Raw genomic sequence first — 22,475 nt, 5'->3', positions numbered from 1 at the left:
AAAAATGCAAAAGAATAGGCCTCTGATAGAGAAAAACATAATTTATGCTTACCTGATAAATTTATTTCTCTTGTAGTGTATCCAGTCCACGGATCATCCATTACTTGTGGGATATTCTCCTTCCCAACAGGAAGTTGCAAGAGGTGCTATATAGCTCCTCCCCTCACTGCCATATCCAGTCATTCGACCGAAACAAGACGAGAAAGGAGAAACCATAGGGTGCAGTGGTGACTGTAGTTTAATTAAAATTTAGACCTGCCTGAAAAGGACAGGGCGGGCCGTGGACTGGATACACCACAAGAGAAATAAATTTATCAGGTAAGCATAAATTATGTTTTCTCTTGTTAAGTGTATCCAGTCCACGGATCATCCATTACTTGTGGGATACCAATACCAAAGCTAAAGTACACGGATGATGGGAGGGACAAGGCAGGAACTTAAACGGAAGGAACCACTGCCTGTAGAACCTTTCTCCCAAAAACAGCCTCCGAAGAAGCAAAAGTATCAAATTTGTAAAATTTGGAAAAAGTATGAAGGGAAGACCAAGTTGCAGCCTTGCAAATCTGTTCAACAGAGGCCTCATTTTTAAAGGCCCAGGTGGAAGCCACAGCTCTAGTAGAATGAGCTGTAATCCTTTCAGGAGGCTGCTGTCCAGCAGTCTCATAGGCTAAATGGATTATACTCCGAAGCCAAAAAGAAAGAGAGGTTGCCGAGGCCTTCTGACCTCTCCTCTGTCCAGAGTAAACAACAAACAGGTTACATGTTTGGCGAAAATCTTTAGTAGCCTGTAAGTAAAACTTCAAGGCATGGACTACGTCTAGATTATGCAAAAGACGTTCCTTCTTTGAAGAAGGATTAGGACATAATGATGGAACAACAATCTCTTGATTGATATTCTTGTTAGAAACCACCTTAGGTAAAAACCCAGGTTTTGTACGCAGAACAACTTTATCTGAATGAAAGATCAGATAAGGAGAATCACAATGTAAGGCAGATAACTCTGAGACTCTTCGAGCCGAGGAAATAGCCATCAGAAAAAGAACTTTCCATGAAAGAAGTTTGATATCAATAGAATGAAGGGGTTCAAACGGAACCCCTTGAAGAACTTTAAGAACCAAGTTTAAGCTCCATGGAGGTGCAACAGGTTTAAACACAGGCTTAATTCTAACTAAAGCCTGACAAAATGCCTACTGTGCCTTTAAGAGAAACAAATTTTGACAAAATTTGAAATAACAGTGAAAAAAGGCAGTTGCACTAACAAAATTTTTACAGTGTATGTAACAAGTCAGCAGAGCATTGCACCCACTTGCAAATGGATGATTAACCCCTTAATAACAAAAACAGAATAATAAATGACAAAAAAGTTTTTTAAACACAGTCAAAACAACTGCCACAGTCTACTGTGATTGTTTCCCTCCTCAAACACGACTTTGAAGCCTTTTGAGCCCTTAAGAGATGTCCTGGATCATGCAGGAAGAAGCTGAATGTCTGTGTCAATATTTTTAGCTGCACAGAAAAGCACTAAAATAGGCCCTTCCCACTCATATTGCAACAGTGGAAAGCCTCAGGAACTGTTTCTAGGCAAAAATCAAACCAGCCATGTGGAAAAAAACTAGGCCCCAATAAGTTTTGTCACCAAACATATATAAAAACGATTAAACATGCCAGCAAACGTTTTATATTACACTTTTATAAGAGTATGTATCTCTATTAATAAGCCTGATACCAGTCGCTATCACTGCATTTAAGGCTTTACTTACATTAATCCGGTATCAGCAGCATTTTCTAGCAAATTCCATCCCTAGAAAAATATTAACTGCACATACCTTATTGCAGGAAAACCTGCACGCCATTCCCTCTCTGAAGTTACCTCACTCTTCAGAATATGTGAGAACAGCAATGGATCTTAGTTACTTCTGCTAAGATCATAGAAATCACAGGCAGATTTTCTTCTTCTAATGCTGCCTGAGATGAAACAGTACACTCCGGTACCATTTAAAAAACATAATTTATGCTTACCTGATAAATTCCTTTCTTCTGTTGTGTGATCAGTCCACGGGTCATCATTACTTCTGGGATATAACTCCTCCCCAACAGGAAATGCAAGAGGATTCACCCAGCAGAGCTGCATATAGCTCCTCCCCTCTACGTCAGTCCCAGTCATTCGACCAAGAATCAACGAGAAAGGAGTAACCAAGGGTGAAGTGGTGACTGGAGTATAATTTAAAAGATATTTACCTGCCTTAAAAACAGGGCGGGCCGTGGACTGATCACACAACAGAAGAAAGGAATTTATCAGGTAAGCATAAATTATGTTTTCTTCTGTTATGTGTGATCAGTCCACGGGTCATCATTACTTCTGGGATACCAATACCAAAGCAAAAGTACACGGATGACGGGAGGGATAGGCAGGCTCATTATACAGAAGGAACCACTGCCTGAAGAACCTTTCTCCCAAAAATAGCCTCCGAAGAAGCAAAAGTGTCAAATTTGTAAAATTTGGAAAAAGTATGAAGCGAAGACCAAGTTGCAGCCTTGCAAATCTGTTCAACAGAGGCCTCATTCTTAAAGGCCCAAGTGGAAGCCACAGCTCTAGTGGAGTGAGCTGTAATTCTTTCAGGAGGCTGCTGTCCAGCAGTCTCATAGGCTAAACGTATTATGCTACGAAGCCAAAAAGAGAGAGAGGTAGCAGAAGCTTTTTGACCTCTCCTCTGTCCAGAATAAACGACAAACAGGGAAGAAGTTTGGCGAAAATCTTTAGTTGCCTGCAAGTAGAACTTGAGGGCACGAACTACATCCAGATTGTGTAGAAGACGTTCCTTCTTTGAAGAAGGATTTGGACACAAGGATGGAACAACAATCTCTTGATTGATATTCCTGTTAGTGACTACCTTAGGTAAGAACCCAGGTTTAGTACGCAGAACTACCTTGTCTGAGTGAAAAATCAGATAAGGAGAATCACAATGTAATGCTGATAACTCAGAGACTCTTCGAGCCGAGGAAATAGCCATTAAAAAGAGAACTTTCCAAGATAACAATTTTATATCAATGGAATGAAGGGGTTCAAACGGAACACCCTGTAAAACGTTAAGAACTAAGTTTAAACTCCATGGCGGAGCAACAGCTCTAAACACAGGCTTGATCCTAGCTAAAGCCTGACAAAAAGCCTGGACGTCTGGATTTTCTGACAGACGCCTGTGTAACAAGATGGACAGAGCTGAAATCTGTCCCTTTAATGAACTAGCTGATAAACCCTTTTCTAAACCTTCTTGTAGAAAGGACAATATTCTAGGGATCCTAACCTTACTCCAGGAGTAACGTTTGGATTCGCACCAGTATAGGTATTTACGCCATATTTTATGGTAAATCTTTCTGGTAACAGGCTTCCTAGCCTGTATCAGGGTATCAATAACCGACTCAGAAAAACCACGTTTTGATAAAATCAAGCGTTCAATTTCCAAGCAGTCAGTTTCAGAGAAGTTAGATTTTGATGTTTGAATGGACCCTGTATCAGAAGGTCCTGTCTTAGAGGTAGAGACCAAGGCGGACAGGATGACATGTCCACTAGATCTGCATACCAAGTCCTGCGTGGCCATGCAGGCGCTATTAGAATCACTGATGCTCTCTCCTGTTTGATTTTGGCAATCAATCGAGGAAGCAGCGGGAAGGGTGGAAACACATAAGCCATCCCGAAGTTCCAAGGTGCTGTCAAAGCATCTATCAGAACCGCTCCCGGATCCCTGGATCTGGACCCGTAGTGAGGAAGTTTGGCGTTCTGGCGAGACGCCATGAGATCTATCTCTGGTTTGCCCCAACGTCGAAGTATTTGGGCAAAGACCTCCGGATGAAGTTCCCACTCTCCCGGATGAAAAGTCTGGCGACTCAAGAAATCCGCCTCCCAGTTCTCCACTCCCGGGATGTGGATTGCTGACAGGTGGCAAGAGTGAGACTCTGCCCAGCGAATTATCTTTGATACTTCCATCATTGCTAGGGAGCTTCTTGTCCCTCCCTGATGGTTGATGTAAGCTACAGTCGTGATATTGTCCGACTGAAACCTGATGAACCCCCGAGTTGTTAATTGGGGCCAAGCCAGAAGGGCATTGAGAACTGCTCTCAATTCCAGAATGTTTATTGGAAGGAGACTCTCCTCCTGATTCCATAATCCCTGAGCCTTCAGAGAATTCCAGACAGCGCCCCAACCTAGTAGGCTGGCGTCTGTTGTTACAATTGTCCAGTCTGGCCTGCTGAATGGCATCCCCCTGGACAGGTGTGGCCGATAAAGCCACCATAGAAGAGAATTTCTGGTCTCTTGATTCAGATTCAGAGTAGGGGACAAATCTGAGTAATCCCCATTCCACTGACTTAGCATGCACAATTGCAGCGGTCTGAGGTGTAGGCGTGCAAAAGGTACTATGTCCATTGCCGCTACCATTAAGCCGATCACCTCCATGCATTGAGCTACTGACGGGTGTTGAATGGAATGAAGGACACGGCATGCATCTTGAAGCTTTGTTAACCTGTCTTCTGTCAGGTAAATCTTCATTTCTACAGAATCTATAAGAGTCCCCAAGAATGGAACCCTTGTGAGAGGAAAAAGAGAACTCTTCTTTTCGTTCACTTTCCATCCATGCGACCTTAGAAATGCCAGAACTAACTCTGTATGAGACTTGGCAGTTTGAAAGCTTGAAGCTTGTATTAGAATGTCGTCTAGGTACGGAGCTACCGAAATCCCTCGCGGTCTTAGTACCGCCAGAAGGGCACCCAGAACCTTTGTGAAGATTCTTGGGGCCGTAGCCAATCCGAATGGAAGAGCTACAAACTGGTAGTGCCTGTCTAGGAAGGCAAACCGTAGGTACCGGTGATGATCTTTGTGAATCGGTATGTGAAGGTAAGCATCTTTTAAATCCACTGTGGTCATGTACTGACCCTTTTGGATCATGGGTAAGATTGTCCGAATAGTTTCCATTTTGAACGATGGAACTCTTAGGAATTTGTTTAGAATCTTTAAATCTAAGATTGGCCTGAAAGTTCCCTCTTTTTTGGGAACCACAAACAGGTTTGAGTAGAACCCTTGTCCTTGTTCCGACCGCGGAACCGGATGGATCACTCCCATTAATAACAGATCTTGTACACAGCGTAGAAACGCTTCTTTCTTTATCTGGTTTGTTGACAACCTTGACAGATGAAATCTCCCTCTTGGGGGAGATAATTTGAAGTCTAGAAGGTATCCCTGAGATATGATCTCTAGCGCCCAGGGATCCTGAACATCTCTTGCCCAGGCCTGGGCGAAGAGAGAAAGTCTGCCCCCCACTAGATCCGGTCCCGGATCGGGGGCTCTCGGTTCATGCTGTCTTTGGGGCAGCAGCAGGTTTCCTGGCCTGTTTGCCCTTGTTCCAGGACTGGTTAGGCTTCCAGCCTTGCCTGTAACGAGCAACAGCTCCTTCCTGTTTTGGTGCAGTGGAGGTTGATGCTGCTCCTGTTTTGAAATTCCGAAAGGGACGAAAATTAGACTGTCTAGCCTTAGCTTTGGCTTTGTCTTGAGGTAGGGCGTGGCCCTTACCTCCTGTAATGTCAGCGATAATTTCTTTCAAACCGGGCCCAAATAAAGACTGCCCCTTGAAAGGTATATTAAGTAATTTGGACTTAGAAGTAACATCAGCTGACCAGGATTTTAGCCACAGCGCCCTACGTGCCTGTATGGCGAATCCTGAGTTCTTAGCCGTAAGTTTGGTTAAATGTACTACGGCCTCCGAAATGAATGAATTAGCTAGTTTAAGGACTCTAAGCCTGTCCATAATGTCGTCTAGCGTAGATGAACTAAGGTTCTCTTCCAGAGACTCAATCCAAAATGCTGCCGCAGCCGTAATCGGCGCGATACATGCAAGGGGTTGCAATATAAAACCTTGTTGAACAAACATTTTCTTAAGGTAACCCTCTAATTTTTTATCCATTGGATCTGAAAAAGCACAGCTATCCTCCACCGGGATAGTGGTACGCTTAGCTAAAGTAGAAACTGCTCCCTCCACCTTAGGGACCGTTTGCCATAAGTCCCGAGTGGTGGCGTCTATTGGAAACATCTTTCTAAATATTGGAGGGGGTGAGAACGGCACACCGGGTCTATCCCACTCCTTAGTAACAATTTCAGTTAATCTCTTAGGTATAGGAAAAACGTCAGTACTCGCCGGTACCCGCAAAGTATTTATCCAACCTACACAGTTTCTCTGGTATTGCAACGGTGTTACAATCATTGAGAGCTGCTAAGACCTCCCCTAGTAATACACGGAGGTTCTCCAATTTAAATTTAAAATTTGAAATATCTGAATCCAATCTGTTTGGATCAGAACCGTCACCCACAGAATGAAGCTCTCCGTCCTCATGCTCTGCAAGCTGTGACGCAGTATCAGACATGGCCCTAGTATTGTCAGCGCACTCTGTTCTCACCCCAGAGTGATCACGCTTGCCTCTTAGTTCTGGTAATTTAGACAAAACTTCAGTCATAACAGTAGCCATATCATGTAATGTTATCTGTAATGGCCGCCCAGATGTACTAGGCGCCATAATATCACGCACCTCCCGGGCGGGAGATGCAGGTACTGCCGCGTGAGGCGAGTTAGTCGGCATAACTCTCCCCTCGCAGTTTGGTGAAATTTGTTCACATTGTACAGATTGACTTTTATTTAAAGTAGCATCAATACAGTTAGTACATAAATTTCTATTGGGCTCCACCTTGGCATTGGAACAAATGACACAGATATCTTCCTCTGAGTCAGACATGTTTAACACACTAGCAATAACTTGCAACCTGGTTATAATCTTTTTTAGCAAAAACGTACTGTGCCTCAAGGAGGTACTAAACGATTAAATGACAGTTGAGATAATGAACTGAAAAACAGTTATAGCATCAAACTTTAAAACAACACAACTTTTAGCAAAGGTTTGTTCCCATTAGTAAAATAACAATAATTAAATTTGACATAAAAATTACAGAGCAACGTTTTTATTCACAGTCAATATAAAATTCTCACAGCTCTGCTGAGAGAATATACCTCCCTCCAAAGAAGTTTGAAGACCCCTGAGATCTGTCAGAGATGAACCGGATCATGCAGGAAATATAAGAGTAGCTGACTGGAAATTTTTGATGCGTAGCAAAGAGCGCCAAAAACGGCCCCTCCCTCTCATACACAGCAGTGAAGAGAAACGAAACTGTCACAATTAAAAGCAAACAACTGCCAAGTGGAAAATAATGCCCAAATATTTATTCACTCAGTACCTTAGCAATGTAAACGATTCTACATTCCAGCAAAAACGTTTAACATGATAAATACTTATTAAAAGGATTAGTGACCTTTAACAGAGTAGTTCCGGTGAAATACCATCCCCAGAATACTGAAGTGTATACATACATGTCATTATAACGGTATGGCAGGATTTTCTCATCAATTCCATTCAGAAAGTAAAAACTGCTACATACCTCAATGCAGATTCATCTGCCCGCTGTCCCCTGATCTGAAGCTTTTACCTCCCTCAGATGGCCGAGAACAGCAATATGATCTTAACTACTCCGGTTAAAATCATAGTAAAAAACTCTGGTAGATTCTTCTTCAAACTCTGCCAGAGAAGTAATAACACGCTCCGGTGCTATTGTAAAATAACAAACTTTTGATTGAAGTCATAAAAACTAAGTATAATCACCATAGTCCTCTCACACATCCTATCTAGTCGTTGGGTGCAAGAGAATGACTGGGACTGACGTAGAGGGGAGGAGCTATATGCAGCTCTGCTGGGTGAATCCTCTTGCATTTCCTGTTGGGGAGGAGTTATATCCCAGAAGTAATGATGACCCGTGGACTGATCACACATAACAGAAGAAATAACAAACTTTTGATTGAAGTTAAAAAACTAACTATAATACACCACTCTCCTCTTACTACGTCCATCTTTGTTGAGAGTTGCAAGAGAATGACTGGATATGGCAGTGAGGGGAGGAGCTATATAGCAGCTCTGCTGTGGGTGATCCTCTTGCAACTTCCTGTTGGGAAGGAGAATATCCCAAAAGTAATGGATGATCCGTGGACTGGATACACTTAACAAGAGAAAAAGCAAGAGGCAAACATCAATGGGGTATTGAAATAATGATAAAAATTTGGCACCAAGTATGACGCACAACGTAACGTAAACTTTTTTGGCGCCAAAAATAACCGGAAATGACACACTCGCGTCACTAATGATGCCGCCGTGTGAAAGGTCTTGGCGTCAAGTATGACGCCGGAAATGACGAAGTTGCGTCATAAACGTCTTTTTCCGCGCCAAAAAAAAATTTGCGCCAAGAATGACGCAATAAAGTTTAGCATTTGACGCACCCGCAGGCCTAATACCCGCAATAGCAAGAAGTAGTCAATTGAAAAAAAAGACGAAAACCCCAGGTAAGAAATAAATTTCTTAAAATGTTTAAATTCCCCAAATATGAAACTGACAGTCTGCTGAAGGAAATACATGAACCTGACTCATGGCAAATATAAGTACAATACATATATTTAGAACTTTATATAAATGCATAAAGTGCCAAACCATAGCTGAGGTGTCTTAAGTAATAAAAAACATACTTACCAAAAGACACCCATCCAAATATAGCAGATAGCCAAACCAGTACTAAAACAGTTAGTAGAGGTAATGGTAAATTGAGAGTATATCGTCGATCTGAAAAGGGAGGTAGGAGATGAATCTCTACGACCGATAACAGAGAACCTATGAAATAGACCCCGTTAGGGAAATCATCGTATTCAAATAAGTAATACTCCCTTCACGTCCCTCTGACATTCGCTGTACTCTGAGAGGAATCGGGCTTCAACAATGCTGAGAAGCGCATATCAACGTAGAAATCTTAGCACAAACTTACTTCACCACCTCCATAGGAGGCAAAGTTTGTAAAACTGAATTGTGGGTGTGGTGAGGGGTGTATTTATAGGCATTTTGAGGTTTGGGAAACTTTGCCCCTCCTGGTAGGATTGTATATCCCATATGTCACTAGCTCATGGACTCTTGCCAATTACATGAAAGAAAAACATTCATCTAGATTACGAGTTTTGCGTTAACAGGGGTGCGGTGCTAACGAGCAGTTTATGCTCACCGCTCACTTGCAGACAACGCTGGTATTACGGGTTTTTAGAAACCCGGCGTTAACCGCAGAAAAGTGATCGAAGAGCAAAATTTAGCTCCACATCTCACCTCAATACCAGCGCTGCTTACGGTAGCGGTGAGCAGGTAAACTGTGCTTGTGCTCGATTTCCCCATAGGAATCAATGGGGGAGAGCCGGCTGAAAAAAAACCTAACACCTGCAAAAAAGCAGCGTAAAGCTCCTAACACAGCCCCATTGATTCCTATAGGGAAATACTTTTTATGTCTACACCTAACACCCTAACATGAACCCAGAGTCTAAACACCCCTAATCTTACACTTATTAACCCCTAATCTGCCGCCCCTGACATTGCCGACACCTGCATTATATTATTAACCCCTAATCTTGCGCTCCGGACACCGCCGCCACCTACATTATACTTATGAACCCCTAATCTGCTGCCCCCAACATCGCCAAACCCTACATTATATTTATTAACCCCTAATCTGCCACCCCCAAAGTCGCCGCAACCTAACTACATTTATTAACCCCTAATATGCCGCCCCCAACGTTGCCACCACTATAATAAAGTTATTAACCTCTAAATCAAAGTCTAACCCTAACCCGCCCCCCCAACTTAAATTTAATTTAAATAAATCTAAATAAAATTAATACAATTCAATAAATTATTCTTATTTAAAACTAAATACTTACCTATAAAATAAACCCTAAGATAGCTACAATATAACTAATAGTTACATTGTAGCTATCTAAGGGTTTATTTTTATTTTACAGGCAACTTTGTATTTATTTTAACTAGGTACAATAGTTATTAAATAGTTATTAACTATTAAATAACTTCCTAGTTAAAATAAAGACAAATCTACCTGTAAAATAAAACCTAAACTAAGTTACAATTACACCTAACACTACACTATAATTAAATAAATCACCTAAACTAAATACAATTAATTACATTTTAAAAAAAATATCTAAAATACGAAATAAAAAAAACTAAATTACAGAAAATAAAATAATTACAAGAATTTTAAACTAATTACACCTACTCTAATCCCCATAACAAAATAAAAAAGCCCCCCAAAATAAAAAAAGCCTATTACCTGTAAAAAAAATTACAAATACCCCCCCAACATTACAACCCACCACCCATACACCCAACCCTACTCTAAAACCCACCCAATCCCCCCTTACAAAAACCTAATACTAACCCCCTGAAGATCACCCTACTGTGAGACGTCTTCATCCAAGCCGGGCAGAAGTGGTCCTCCAGACGGGCAGAAGTCTTCATCCAAACGGCATCTTCTATCTTCTTCCATCCGGCGCGGAGCGGGTCCATCTTCAAGACATCCGACGTGGAGCATCCTCTTCTTTCTTCGTCCGATGACTGAATAAAGGTTCCTTTAAATGACGTCATCCAAGATGGCATCCCTTCAATTCCGATTGGCTGATAGAATTCAGCCAATCGGAACTAAGGTAGAAAAAATCTTATTGGCTGATACAATCAGCCAATAGGATTGAGCTTGCATTCTATCGGCTGATTGGAACAGCCAATAGAATGCCAGCTCAATCCTATTGGCTGTATGGATCAGCTAATAGGATTGAAGTTCAATTTTCGATTTTTTTGTACCTTAATTCCGACTGGCTGATAGAATTCTATCAGTGAATCGGAATTGAAGGGACGCCATCTTGGATGACGTCATTTAAAGAAACCTTCATTCAGTCGTCGGACGAAGAAAGAAGAGGATGCTTCGCGTCGGATGTCTTGAAGATGGACCCACTCCACGCCGGATGGATGAAGATAGAAGATGCCGTCTTGATGAAGACTTCTGCCCGTCTGGAGGACCACTTCTGCCCGGTTGGGTGAAGAAGTCTCACGGTAGGGTGATCTTCAGGGGGTTAGTGTTAGAGGTTTTTTTAAGGGGGGGATTAGGTGGGTTTTAGAGTAGGGTTGGTTGTGTGGGTGGGTGTGTGGGTGGTGGGTTTTAATGTTGGGGGGTATTTGTACTTTTTTTGCAATGCCCCACAAAAGGCCCTTTTAAGGGCTATTTGTAATTTAGTGTACACTAGGGCTTTTTTTATTTTAGGGGGCTTTTTTATTTTGTTAGAGGGATTAGAGTAGGTGTAATTAGTTTAAAAATCTTGTAATTATTTTATTATTTTCTGTAATTTAGTGGGGGGGTTTTGTACTTTAGATATTTTTTTTAAATTGTAATTAATTGTATTTAGTTTAGGTTATTTATTTAATTATAGTGTAGTGTTAGGTGTAATTGTAACTTAGTTTAGGTTTTATTTTACAGGTAAATTTGTCTTTATTTTAACTAGGAAGCTATTAAATAGTTAATAACTATTTAATAACTATTGTACCTAGTTAAAATAAATACAAAGTTGCCTGTAAAATAGAAATAAACCCTAAGCTAGCTACATTGTAACTATTAGTTATATTGTAGCTAGCTTAGGGTTTATTTTATCGGTAAGTATTTAGTTTTAAATAGGAATAATTTAGCTAATTATAGTAATTTTATTTAGATTTATTGTAATTATATTTAAGTTAGGTGGGTTAGGGTTAGACTTAGATTTAGGGGTTAATACATTTAATATAATGGTGGCAACGTTGGGGTCGACAGATTAGGGGTTAATAATATTTAAATAGTGTTTGCAATGCGGGAGTGCGGCGGTTTAGGGGTTAATATATTTATTATAGTGGTGGCAATGTGCGGTTCAGCAGATTAGCGGTTAAAAAAATAATTTTATTGTTTGCGATGTGGGGGGGGCCTCGGTTTAGGGGTTATTAGGTAGTTTATGGGTGTTAGTGTACTTTTTAGCACTTTAGTTAAGAGTTTTATGCTACGGCGTTGTAGTGTAAAACTCTTTACTACTGACTTTAAAATGCAGTACCGGTGTTGACAAGAGAGGGTCTACCGCTCACTTTTTGTCAGACAAGTAATACCGCCGCTATGCAAGTCCCATTGAAAATATAGGATACGCAATTGACATAAGTGGACTTGCGGTATTTCCGAGTCGTGCCAAAAAAGTGAGTGGTGAGCCTGTCATTTCAAGATTCGTAATACCAGCGGGCGTTAAAAAGCAGCTTTGGGACCTCTCAACGCTGCTTTTTTTAACCCTAACGCACAACTCGTAATCTAGCCGATTTTTTTTTGCATTTAAAGGGACAGTCTAGGCCAAAATAAACTTTCATGATTCAGATAGGGCATGTAATTTGAAACAATTTTCCAATTTACTTTTATCACCAATTTTGCTTTGTACTCTTGGTATTCTTAGTTGAAAGCTAAACCTAGGAGGTTCATATGCTAATTTCTAAGCCCTCTTCTCTCAGGGCATTTTGACAGTTGTTCACCACTAGAGGGTTTTAGTTCATGTGTGTCCTATAGATAACACTGTGCTCATGCACGAGAAGTTCCAGGGAGCCAGCACTGATTGGCTAAAATGCATGTCTGTCAAAAGAACTGAAATAAGGGGGCAGTTTGCAGAGGCTTAGATACAAGATAATCACAGAGATAAAAAGTGTATTTATATAACTGTGTTGGTTATGCAAAACTAGGGAATGGGTAATAAAGGGATTATCTATCTTTTAAAACAATAAAAATTCTGGTGTAGACTGTCCCTTTAAGAGGGCATAATACAATGTATCATATTTTTGGAGGAAAAAAAAACATTGTCTCTGTACTGAGAAAATATATATATATTTTTTTATTTTATTTTTATTTATTCATTTTTATTATCATTATTTAGCAGCATGGTACAAAAGGATGTCATTGTTGATACAAAAGTTTAAACAGAAACAAAAGAGGGAGAAACCATCAGTCTCCACAAGAAAGGAGAACAAACTCCCGTATAGTAAAATGAAATAGTAGAGCTAGACTGTCAGTGATAAGTCCAGTGATAAACAGTAGCACCACCCCATATAAATGCATGGTGATTGACAATGGCACCAGTGTACAAAACATAACTCAAACAACAACAAAACTATGCCGAAATTTCTTAATTTAAGATCAATTTGTATATATTCTACACATCTAGTGGTATCCCTCGACTTTGTATTTAACTATCAACCTTTGAGAGAAGTGCTAAGCTAAAGAAGGTCATTATTAGAGTATCATGCAGGGGTGGGACCACGTCAGCCATACCCCTCTAAGATAACACTAGGCCTGTCATTCCTCCTAGGTCACTCCTGTAACTTGTGTAAAGCATCCCCCTTCTATCTTCAGATCATTTTGGATTTCATCCCAGATTAATTTTAAATCATGGAAGAATCCTAACCTATTCGATTTAAAGAAACCGTATTCTTCCATTCTCAAGGTATCTGTCATGTGAGAGTGCCAGTCCTTTAGGGTCGGACAGATTTGAGATTTCCAGAGCCTAGCGACTAAGGATCTAGCAGAATTCAATGCCAACTGAATTAATCGTGTTCTTAATTTACATTTACATTTAGGTAACAGGTTCAGTAGGGCCGTTGTCAGGTCTAGCTGATAGGAATCCCCCCACCCCATTATGACTTGTAGGATATTGTGTATGCCCTCCCAAAAAGGTGACAATTTAGGACATGCCCACCATATGTGTGTCATCGTCCCCCTTTCCCCACAACCCCTCCAACAAAGGTCCGACGAGGCAGGGAAAATGCATTTAAGGCTGGTAGGTGTCAAAAATATACATATTTTTAATGTTTGTGAGGTGTATCATAGCCCACCAATAGAGCAGAGGGTGTTCTGTACACAGTTAAGCACTTCCTGTTAACTTCAAAGTCAAAATAAACAGCTGACAATATTTTTTGCATAAAAAGGTTAAAAGGTTTAAATAATGCTCATCGATATGCATGACAAACTTTTTAAGAGTTTACTGCATCTTTAATATTTTAAGATTGCAAACCCCAAGCAAATCCTTACCTGGGCTGCAACAGTGTGAGATCTGGTAGGAAACAGCTTGGTGATACATGCTGTGTTGAATCCTGCTTCCGATAAACCAAACGCAGCTCTTAATCCTGCACCCCCTGCACCAACCACCACAGCATCAAATTCATGGTCTACTACCGGATACTGAGTAGAAATCTAGAACAGTGAAAATAAAAGGTTTCAAGACAGGTTCAGTTGTGTTTTGGTTCAGTTTTCACATACATGGAAAATGGCTGTGAGATACCAGTCATGAATATGGTTAAGAGGTTGTAACTAGAATTACTAAATAACACTTAAAGTAGATACAAATATATAGTATATTTAATTTGCAAACAATGAGCACTGATATCCACATAACCCATTAAAAATTAGCTATAGCTACAGTATATCATAAAAAAAAAATCCCTAAACCATATATTTTACTAAAAGGTGTTCTGCTATATTTATCAAAAATATCTATCACACATCTAACATACCCAGAAAATTGGGCTGCACTTGTACATTAGTAGCCATCATGATGAATAAAAATCAATGTTTTGCTTTTTTTTTTTAATAAAAGAAATCTGATTTTTTTTTCATTTAAATTAGATTTTTAAAATAGGATTTTTTTAAATAAAATGCTTTTTGAGAAAAAAAATCGAACAATTGTTTTCTATTTAAGATACATTATAATTCGGATTATCCTATGTTAGTGAAGGAATAAATCTAGATTCTATTAAAGAGACAGAGACAAGTATTTTGCTAATAATTTTTTCTTTACTGCTCACACAGTAATTTAAAGAAAAAATATATGTACACATTTAAAACATCATAGAAAACAAAGAGTAAACTACAGAGACCAATTAGAATACAGCCTGAGAAAGTAGAGACCAAAGGGACCAATCAGAAGAGACCCAATAACCATATAATGTAATGACCAACAAGTAGAATCTCCTCCTCTTATCTTTGATGTGGAAGAATTTGAAGAAATTTTTATAAACGAGAAAAAGGCAAAGTCCAAAAAAAGATAAACAAAGTCCAAACAAGACTGGAACTGGAAAAATACTTGATAGAAGAGGTCTATTCTTCTTGATTGTAGAACTGGAACAATCTCTCTCAACAGATTAATAGTAAACCTGAACTTGGTTGTAGAAAGATTTAGAGCCCTGTAATTGCAGGAGTTGTCGCTAAAGAAAAAAATATTTTTAAAAAGTAGTTAAGTAACAAGTATAAACAATAAATAAAATAAGTAAACAGACCTCATACTATTTAAGGGAGGAAAAACAAACAATATAAGCAGCAGGAAAATACTCGTCTGTCTCTTTAATAAAATCTAGATTATTCCTTCACTAAGCTAGGATAATCAGAATTTTATTACAAGGACATGAAACCAACTGGTGAGAAATAGTATTAATGGGTTTAAAATAAAAAATTTAAAAACATTATCAGAAGACCAGTCAGCAGCATTTAAAATAATCTTGGAGAAAGACTGATTTGGAAAAAGCTTTAGAAGCTGTGACTCCTCTAATACAGTGTGCAGAAAAAACATGATCAACACCAACTTGAGCCATAATCCACGTGGAAGATAAGGGTAAATGGGGGACAGCATATGAAATTAACAGTTGTTTGGAAGAACTATGTCTAATAAGCTTAGTCCTAGATTTGTATTCTTTAAGACAAAGTACACACACAATTTTGGATGGTCATGAAAATAGGGGTAAAAAATAGAGCTAGAAAGAGTTTTTGTCCTTCGAGATAAAGAAAAAATCACAACTTGGGGAGAAAACATTTTTAGAGTCATGATCAATGGCTCTGATATCAGAAACCCTTTTAAAAGATAAACATAAAAGGAATGCAAGTTTTGAAGTAAGTTGTTTCAGAGACAAGTTAGAATTGTCTGGCAAATTTTGGAAAAAAGAGATTATCAAATCCACATACCAAAAGGAAGAATATCTAGAAGTTGGAGGTCTTTCAAATTTAATGAATTTTAGTAAAAGACAAACAGAAGAATTTTGACCAATAGGATGGTTATGAAGGTAATCATGCCCAGCCGAGATAGCCGATCTAGCTACATTAATGGATCTGTAAGCTAAGCCTTCGTGAAATAAACAGGATAGATAATTAATGACTTGAATTACAGGGGGTGAAATCGGATCCAAGTTTCTGATGTTGCACCAGCTAGACCATTTAAGCCAGGCGGATATATAACATTTTCTGGTTCCAGGAGCCTATGAGTTTTGAAAGAGAAGTTTAGCTTTCTCCGAAAGTCCTTCAGTAGACCAAGATCCCCTGAAATCGACCAAGCAATTAGTTGAAGATTGCCTTGGAGAACTAGATTGTTAAACTGTTCGTTGGGGTTTGATATAAGGTCTGGTTTAATTGGGAAAATAATGGGGGGAAGAAAAGACATTTCTAGGAGATAGGGGTAGCAAATCTGAGTTGTCTAGAAGGGAGTAATGATTGTTATCTATATCTGGTGTTTCCTGACAAATAAAAATGTCTGCAGAATAATCGAAAAGTGGGGGGGAACGTGTAAGCTCCCTGAGCAGGCCATGGTGAAAGGAATTGATGGCTAATGCTTCTGGGTCTGGTCTCCAGCTGAAGAAGGGACGTATCTGGAAATTCAAACGAGAAGCAAAAAGGTCTATCCAGAAGGGACCCCTAAATTTCTTAATCTCCTGAAAGAGAAGAGGGTTGAGCTTCCAGTCGCTGCCAACTATCTGGAACCCCAGCCTGTGACTTGATTGTAAAGACCTTGAATGTATTCTGCATACAAAGAAATTATCTGAGATAGACAAAGATGAATAAAATTCTTTGTTAAATTTGATAACATTTTGGAACTGGTTCCTCCAAGACAATTGATATAACGCAGAAATGTTGTCCATGCATAAAAGAATAGTAATGGGCAGACTTTGTTTGACGAAACTCTTGACTGCAAAAGCTCCAGCCAAAAGTTCCAAACAGTTGATATGTAGTTGTTTCTCTGACAGAGACCATTTCGCTCCTGTAACTAGAGAGCCGCATCTCGCTCCCCAATCTGCTTGAATCAGATTCTATAATGACAGCTGGTGAACTGCCAAAAATGGCTCTGCCATCCCAGGCCTCTATGCTGAGAAACCACCAACTGAGTTCCTCCAAAGCTTCTTCTGTTAGAGAAACCTTTTCGAAGGTATGACATTTTCAGTCTCTGTAAAGCTCTGTAGTGCAGAGGGGCAGGAAAAATAGCTTGCATAGATGATGAAAGAAGTCAAATTATTCTGGCAAGGAAACAAAGAGGAAACAATTGTTTCTTGATAGCACAGGAAATTTTTGATCCTCCAAAGGTAGATTTAAAGGGACACTGAACCCAAATTTTTTCTTTCATGATTTAGATAGAGCATGTAATTTTAAGAAACTTTCTAATTTACTCCTATTATCAATTTGTATTCATTCTCTTGCTATCTTTATTTGAAAAAGAAGGTATCTAAGCTATTTTTTTGGTTCAGAACCATGGACAGCACTTGTTTATTGGTGGGTGAATTTATCCACCAATCAGCAAGAACAACCCAGGTTGTTTACCAAAAATGGGCCGGCATCTAAACTTACATTCTTGCATTTCAAATAAAGATAGCAAGAGAATGAAGAAAATTTGATAATAGTAGTAAATTAGAAAGTTGCTAAAAATTGCATGCTCTATCTGAATCACGAAAGACATTTTTTGGGTTTAGTGTCCCTTTAAGGTACTGGATACTGTGTTTATATTGAAACCTAAAAAAAGGTTAGTGATTGAGAAGGAACTAGAGAAGATTTTTTGAAGTTTATGATCATGATCAAACCTAAATTCTGTAGAAGAAGAATAGTGGTAGATAGATGAAATTGGAGAACAGAAGGAGAATGATGAATACGAAGGATATAGTCCAAATAGATTATTAGACAAATTCCTCTCTTCTGTAACCATGCTACAATGGGTTTCAGGAGTTTTGTAAAGACCCAAGGGCTGAGAAAAGTCCAAATGGAAGACAGGTGAATTGCTATAATTTTTCTTTCCCAAAGAATATAAAAAGAATTCTGAAATCTTGATGGACTGGAACAGTAAGATGGGTGTCTTAAATCTAATCTTACTAACCAGTCTAAATTGTAGAGGCTGTCTCTCAAGAGGTGGATACCCTCCATTTTGAAATGATTGTAATTGAGAAAATAATATAGTTGTCTTTTAGGTTTATTACAGGGCGGAAAGTCCCCTCTTTCTTTTTTTACCAGAAACATATTGCTTATAAAAGAGTCTGTGGGATCTATGGCTGGTTCTATTGCATCTTTTAAGAATAACTCTGTTATTTCAGAGTCTAGAAGAATCTGATCTGAAAAGGAAAATTGTATGGTATTGGGAAGCTATGGTTGGAATGGAGTGGTTACAAATTCTAAGTTAAGGCCTGAAACAGTTTGTAAAACCCAGGGATCTGAGGTTATTTTTTGCCATTCTCTTATGCATAAAGATAACCTGCTTCCTATTCTTGTGTGGGAAGAATGAGTGAGAGGAAAGATGTTTAAACTTACCTTGAAATAACCTTCTGTTGGATCTGGACCTGAAGGGTCTGTTGAAGGTTTGTCTTGATCTCGAAGGGAAGAAATTTGAATGGGAGGAGGAGGGCATGGAGGAATTGTGGAAATGAAACCTGCAGATGGTATTAGAGCGGCTGGAAAATTGGTCTTGGACTATTCCAGCCCTTGCAAAAACTCTAAATGGCTGTTGTTGATGGAATATCTTTTTAGTACTCATTTTAACTTTGTTTAAGGAGTTAAAAGTATTCATGTAAGAGCTTAACTCTTTGAGGCCAGAATCCCCAAACAAAAGCCTATCAGCTTCTGGACCCATTTCATTGAATGTGAAATCCGTAATTTGAGGGTCAATACATCTTAAAAGTAAACGCCTACGTTGAGTAGAAATAGACGTATTATCATCACCCAGCATGTAAATCGTACTTTGGATTCATTCTCTTGCTACCAAAGGATCCAAGGGAGAATCATGGGATATTGAATCTTCGGTAAGCTCAAAAAGCTTTGTCACAGGGCCAAGGGTATCTAGTAATTTATCCTGGCAAGACCTCAAAAACCTGTCAGGACCCCTTATTAAATTGAAATTCCTGTGGCCAATAAATTTTAGTAAATTATTGTCAATATCAGGGGTAAGGTGGGTGTTGCTAGGCAATTCTGGCGAGGACATTCTGTTCTCAATGTGTATTTGGTTTTCATACACAGAGGCCTTCTAATATAGAAATCAATCAATTTAGCTACCCTTTTTGAAGGGCCCCACTGAGATGAACGGGGATGGTTAGGTTCTGTAAAGGGGATGCCAAAGTTATCATATAATTTAGGCTTATTAGATTTGGAAGATTTTTTTAAATATTTTTACGTTTAGGGGACTCTTCAGATGAAGAAGGGGATTGGGAAACAAAAGATACCGGAGATTGCCAGGAATAAAAAGATTTGTTACCAGAATCATGATTTAAATTATTTTAAAAAAAACATTTTATTATTTGGTTCAGAGGGAGAATCTGAATCTGAGTGTAGAGGAAGTTTACTCTTACAAGAACGTTTTATAATTCGGGGAAATTCAGATCCACAATCTGAGTCAGACACTACCAACAGACATAGTGCTGCACTGCTGAGCATGCATGGAAATGTCAGAACTGTGACATTTTCTTTTTAGCAGAAATAAAAGTAACTTCTTTTTCAGGGGGGAAATAAATATGCTTAATTTTGCGTAAGGCTTTCTATGGCATATTCTGCTGAATGTTACTTAAATTATTAATGGCAGACTGAATCTGAGCCATCTGCTGTTTAAATGGTTCAAAAGAGCTGTTAATCATGCTCTGTACTGATTTTTCAGAAATAGTGTCTCTTTTATCTTAAGACATGTTTATAAGAAATATATAATTATTTAACAAAATAATTCAATTAGGAAAAAAGTAAATTTATACTTACCAGATAAATTAATTTCTTTTACGATATGACGAGTCCACGGATATCATCCTTACTTGTGGGATATTAACCTCCTGCTAACAGGAAGTGGCAAAGAGCACCACAGCAGAGCTGTATATATAGCTCCTCCCTTCCCACCACCCCCAGTCATTCGACCAAAGGTTTAGGAAGAGAAAGGAAAAGCTAAAGGTGCAGAGGTGACTGACGTTTATAAAAAATAAATATAAAATAAATCTGTCTTAAAATAACAGGGTGGGTGGTGGACTCGTCATATCGTAAAAGAAATTAATTTATCAGGTAAGCATAAATTTACTTTTCTTTTACAAAGATATGACAAGTCCACGGATTTCATCCTTACTTGTGGGATACCAATACCACAGCTATAGGACACGGATGAAAGGGAGGGACAAGACAGGAACCTAAACGAAAGGCACCACTGCTTGAAGAACCTTTCCTATTATTAACACAGGCAAAGAGAATGACTGGGGGTTGAGGGAAGGGATGAGCTATATATACAGCTCTGCTGCAGTGACGTGCGGTGAGGTCAGAGGCAGGTGAGGCACTGGCTTGGATACGCCTTCATTCTTTAGATATCCTTTGTTGAAGAAATAGCAATGTACATGGGTGAGCCAATCATATGAGGTATTTATGTGCAGCCACCAATCAGTAGTTACTGAGCATATTTAGATATGATTTTCAACAAAGGATATAAAGAGAATGAAGAAAATTAGATAGATGTAAATTGGAAAATTATTTAAAATTGCATGCTCTTTCTAAATCATGAAAGAAAACATATGGGTTTCATGTCCCTTTAAATGGCATTTTGGAAACTGGTCACCTTAGTAAACATCTGATTTTAGTCTAAAGGATTGTAAACAGAACCTCTTGCCAGATAACAAAATGCTTGCTCTGATTATGAGATCTAGAAATCCAGACCAATTAAAACATGTTTAAAACATACTTTTTACTTTAATGCTGCAAATTATGCTTATAGATTCCTTCATTATCCAGTAAACAGAGGGGGAGAGAGAGACAGAGAAAGGTAGAGGAGAGACAGAGAGAGAGAGAGAGAGAGAGAGAGAGAGAGAGAGAGAGAGAGAGAGAGAGAGACAGAGAGAGAGACAGAGGATAGAGAGAGAGAGAGAGAGAGAGAGAGAGACAGAGGATAGAGAGAGAGAGAGAGAGAGAGACAGACAGACAGAGGGGAGAGAGAGACAGACAGAGGGGAGAGAGAGAGAGACAGAGGGGAAAGAGAGAGAGACAGAGGGGAAAGAGAGAGAGAGAGAGACAGAGGGGAAAGAGAGAGAGAGATAGAGACAGAGGGGAAAGAGAGAGAGATAGAGAGAGAGAGAGAGAGAGAGAGAGAGAGAGAGAGAGAGAGAGACACAGAGGGAAGGAGAGAGAGAGACAGAGGGGGGAGAGAGAGACAGATGGGGGAGAGAGAGACAGATGGGGGAGAGAGAGACAGAGACACAGAGGGGAAAGAGAGAGACAGAGGGGAGAGAGAGACAGAGGGGGGAGAGAGACAGAGGGGAGAGAGAGACAGAGGGGAAAGAGAGACAGAGGGGATAGAGAGACAGAGGGGATAGAGAGAGACAGAGGGGATAGAGAGAGACAGAGGGGAGAGAGAGAGACAGAGGGGAGAGAGAGACAGAGGGGAGAGAGAGACAGAGGGGAGAGAGAGACAGAGGGGAAAGAGAGAGACAGAGGGGAGAGAGAGAGACAGAGGGAAGGAGAGAGAGAGAGACAGAGGGAGAGAGAGAGAGACAGAGGGGGAGAGAGAGAGACAGAGGGGGAGAGAGAGAGACAGAGGGGATAGAGAGAGACAGAGGGGAAAGAGAGAGACAGAGGGGAGAGAGAGAGACAGAGGGAAGGAGAGAGAGAGAGAGACAGAGGGGGAGAGAGAGAGACAGAGGGGGGGAGAGAGAGAGACAGAGGGGGGAGAGAGAGAGACAGAGGGGAAAGAGAGAGACAGAGGGGAGAGAGAGAGACAGAGGGGAGAGAGAGAGAGGGGGAGAGAGAGAGACAGAGGGGAAAGAGAGAGACAGAGGGGAAAGAGAGAGACAGAGGGGAAAGAGAGAGACAGAGGGGAAAGAGAGAGACAGAGGGGAAAGAGAGAGACAGAGGGGAAAGAGAGAGACAGAGGGGAAAGAGAGAGACAGAGGGGAAAGAGAGAGACAGAGGGGAAAGAGAGAGACAGAGGGGAGAGAGAGAGAGAGAGAGAGAGAGAGAGAGAGAGAGAGAGAGAGAGAGAGAGAGAGAGAGAGAGAGAGAGAGAGAGAGAGAGAGAGAGAGAGAGAGGGGGAGAGAGAGACAGAGGGGAAAAAGACAGAGGGGAAAGAGAGACAGAGGGGAAAGAGAGACAGAGGGGAAAGAGAGAGACAGAGGGGGGAGAGAGAGAGACAGAGGGTAGAGAGAGACAGAGGGGAAAGAGAGAGACAGAGGGGAAAGAGAGACAGAGGGGAGAGAGAGAGAGAGAGGGGAGAGAGAGACA

At 40.0% G+C, this 22,475-nt stretch overlaps 1 protein-coding gene across 1 annotated transcript in view; it reads right to left on the bottom strand.

Moving 5' to 3' along the window:
• The window catches only part of LOC128644497 (succinate dehydrogenase [ubiquinone] flavoprotein subunit, mitochondrial), a gene marked incomplete at its 3' end in the record, with an annotated part of 402,567 nt that overhangs the window by 287,452 nt on the left and 92,640 nt on the right, over positions 1-22,475 (bottom strand). The window contains exon 3 of the mRNA XM_053697078.1: positions 14,039-14,200. Coding sequence (XP_053553053.1) covers positions 14,039-14,200 — 162 coding nt within the window. The remainder of the gene's footprint in view (positions 1-14,038; positions 14,201-22,475) is intronic.

This window comes from Bombina bombina, unplaced genomic scaffold, assembly GCF_027579735.1.
Source record: "Bombina bombina isolate aBomBom1 unplaced genomic scaffold, aBomBom1.pri scaffold_463, whole genome shotgun sequence".
NCBI lineage: Eukaryota > Metazoa > Chordata > Amphibia > Anura > Bombinatoridae > Bombina > Bombina bombina.
Note: the sequence above shows the minus strand (reverse complement) of the source record. Positions and strands in the feature narration are given on the sequence as shown.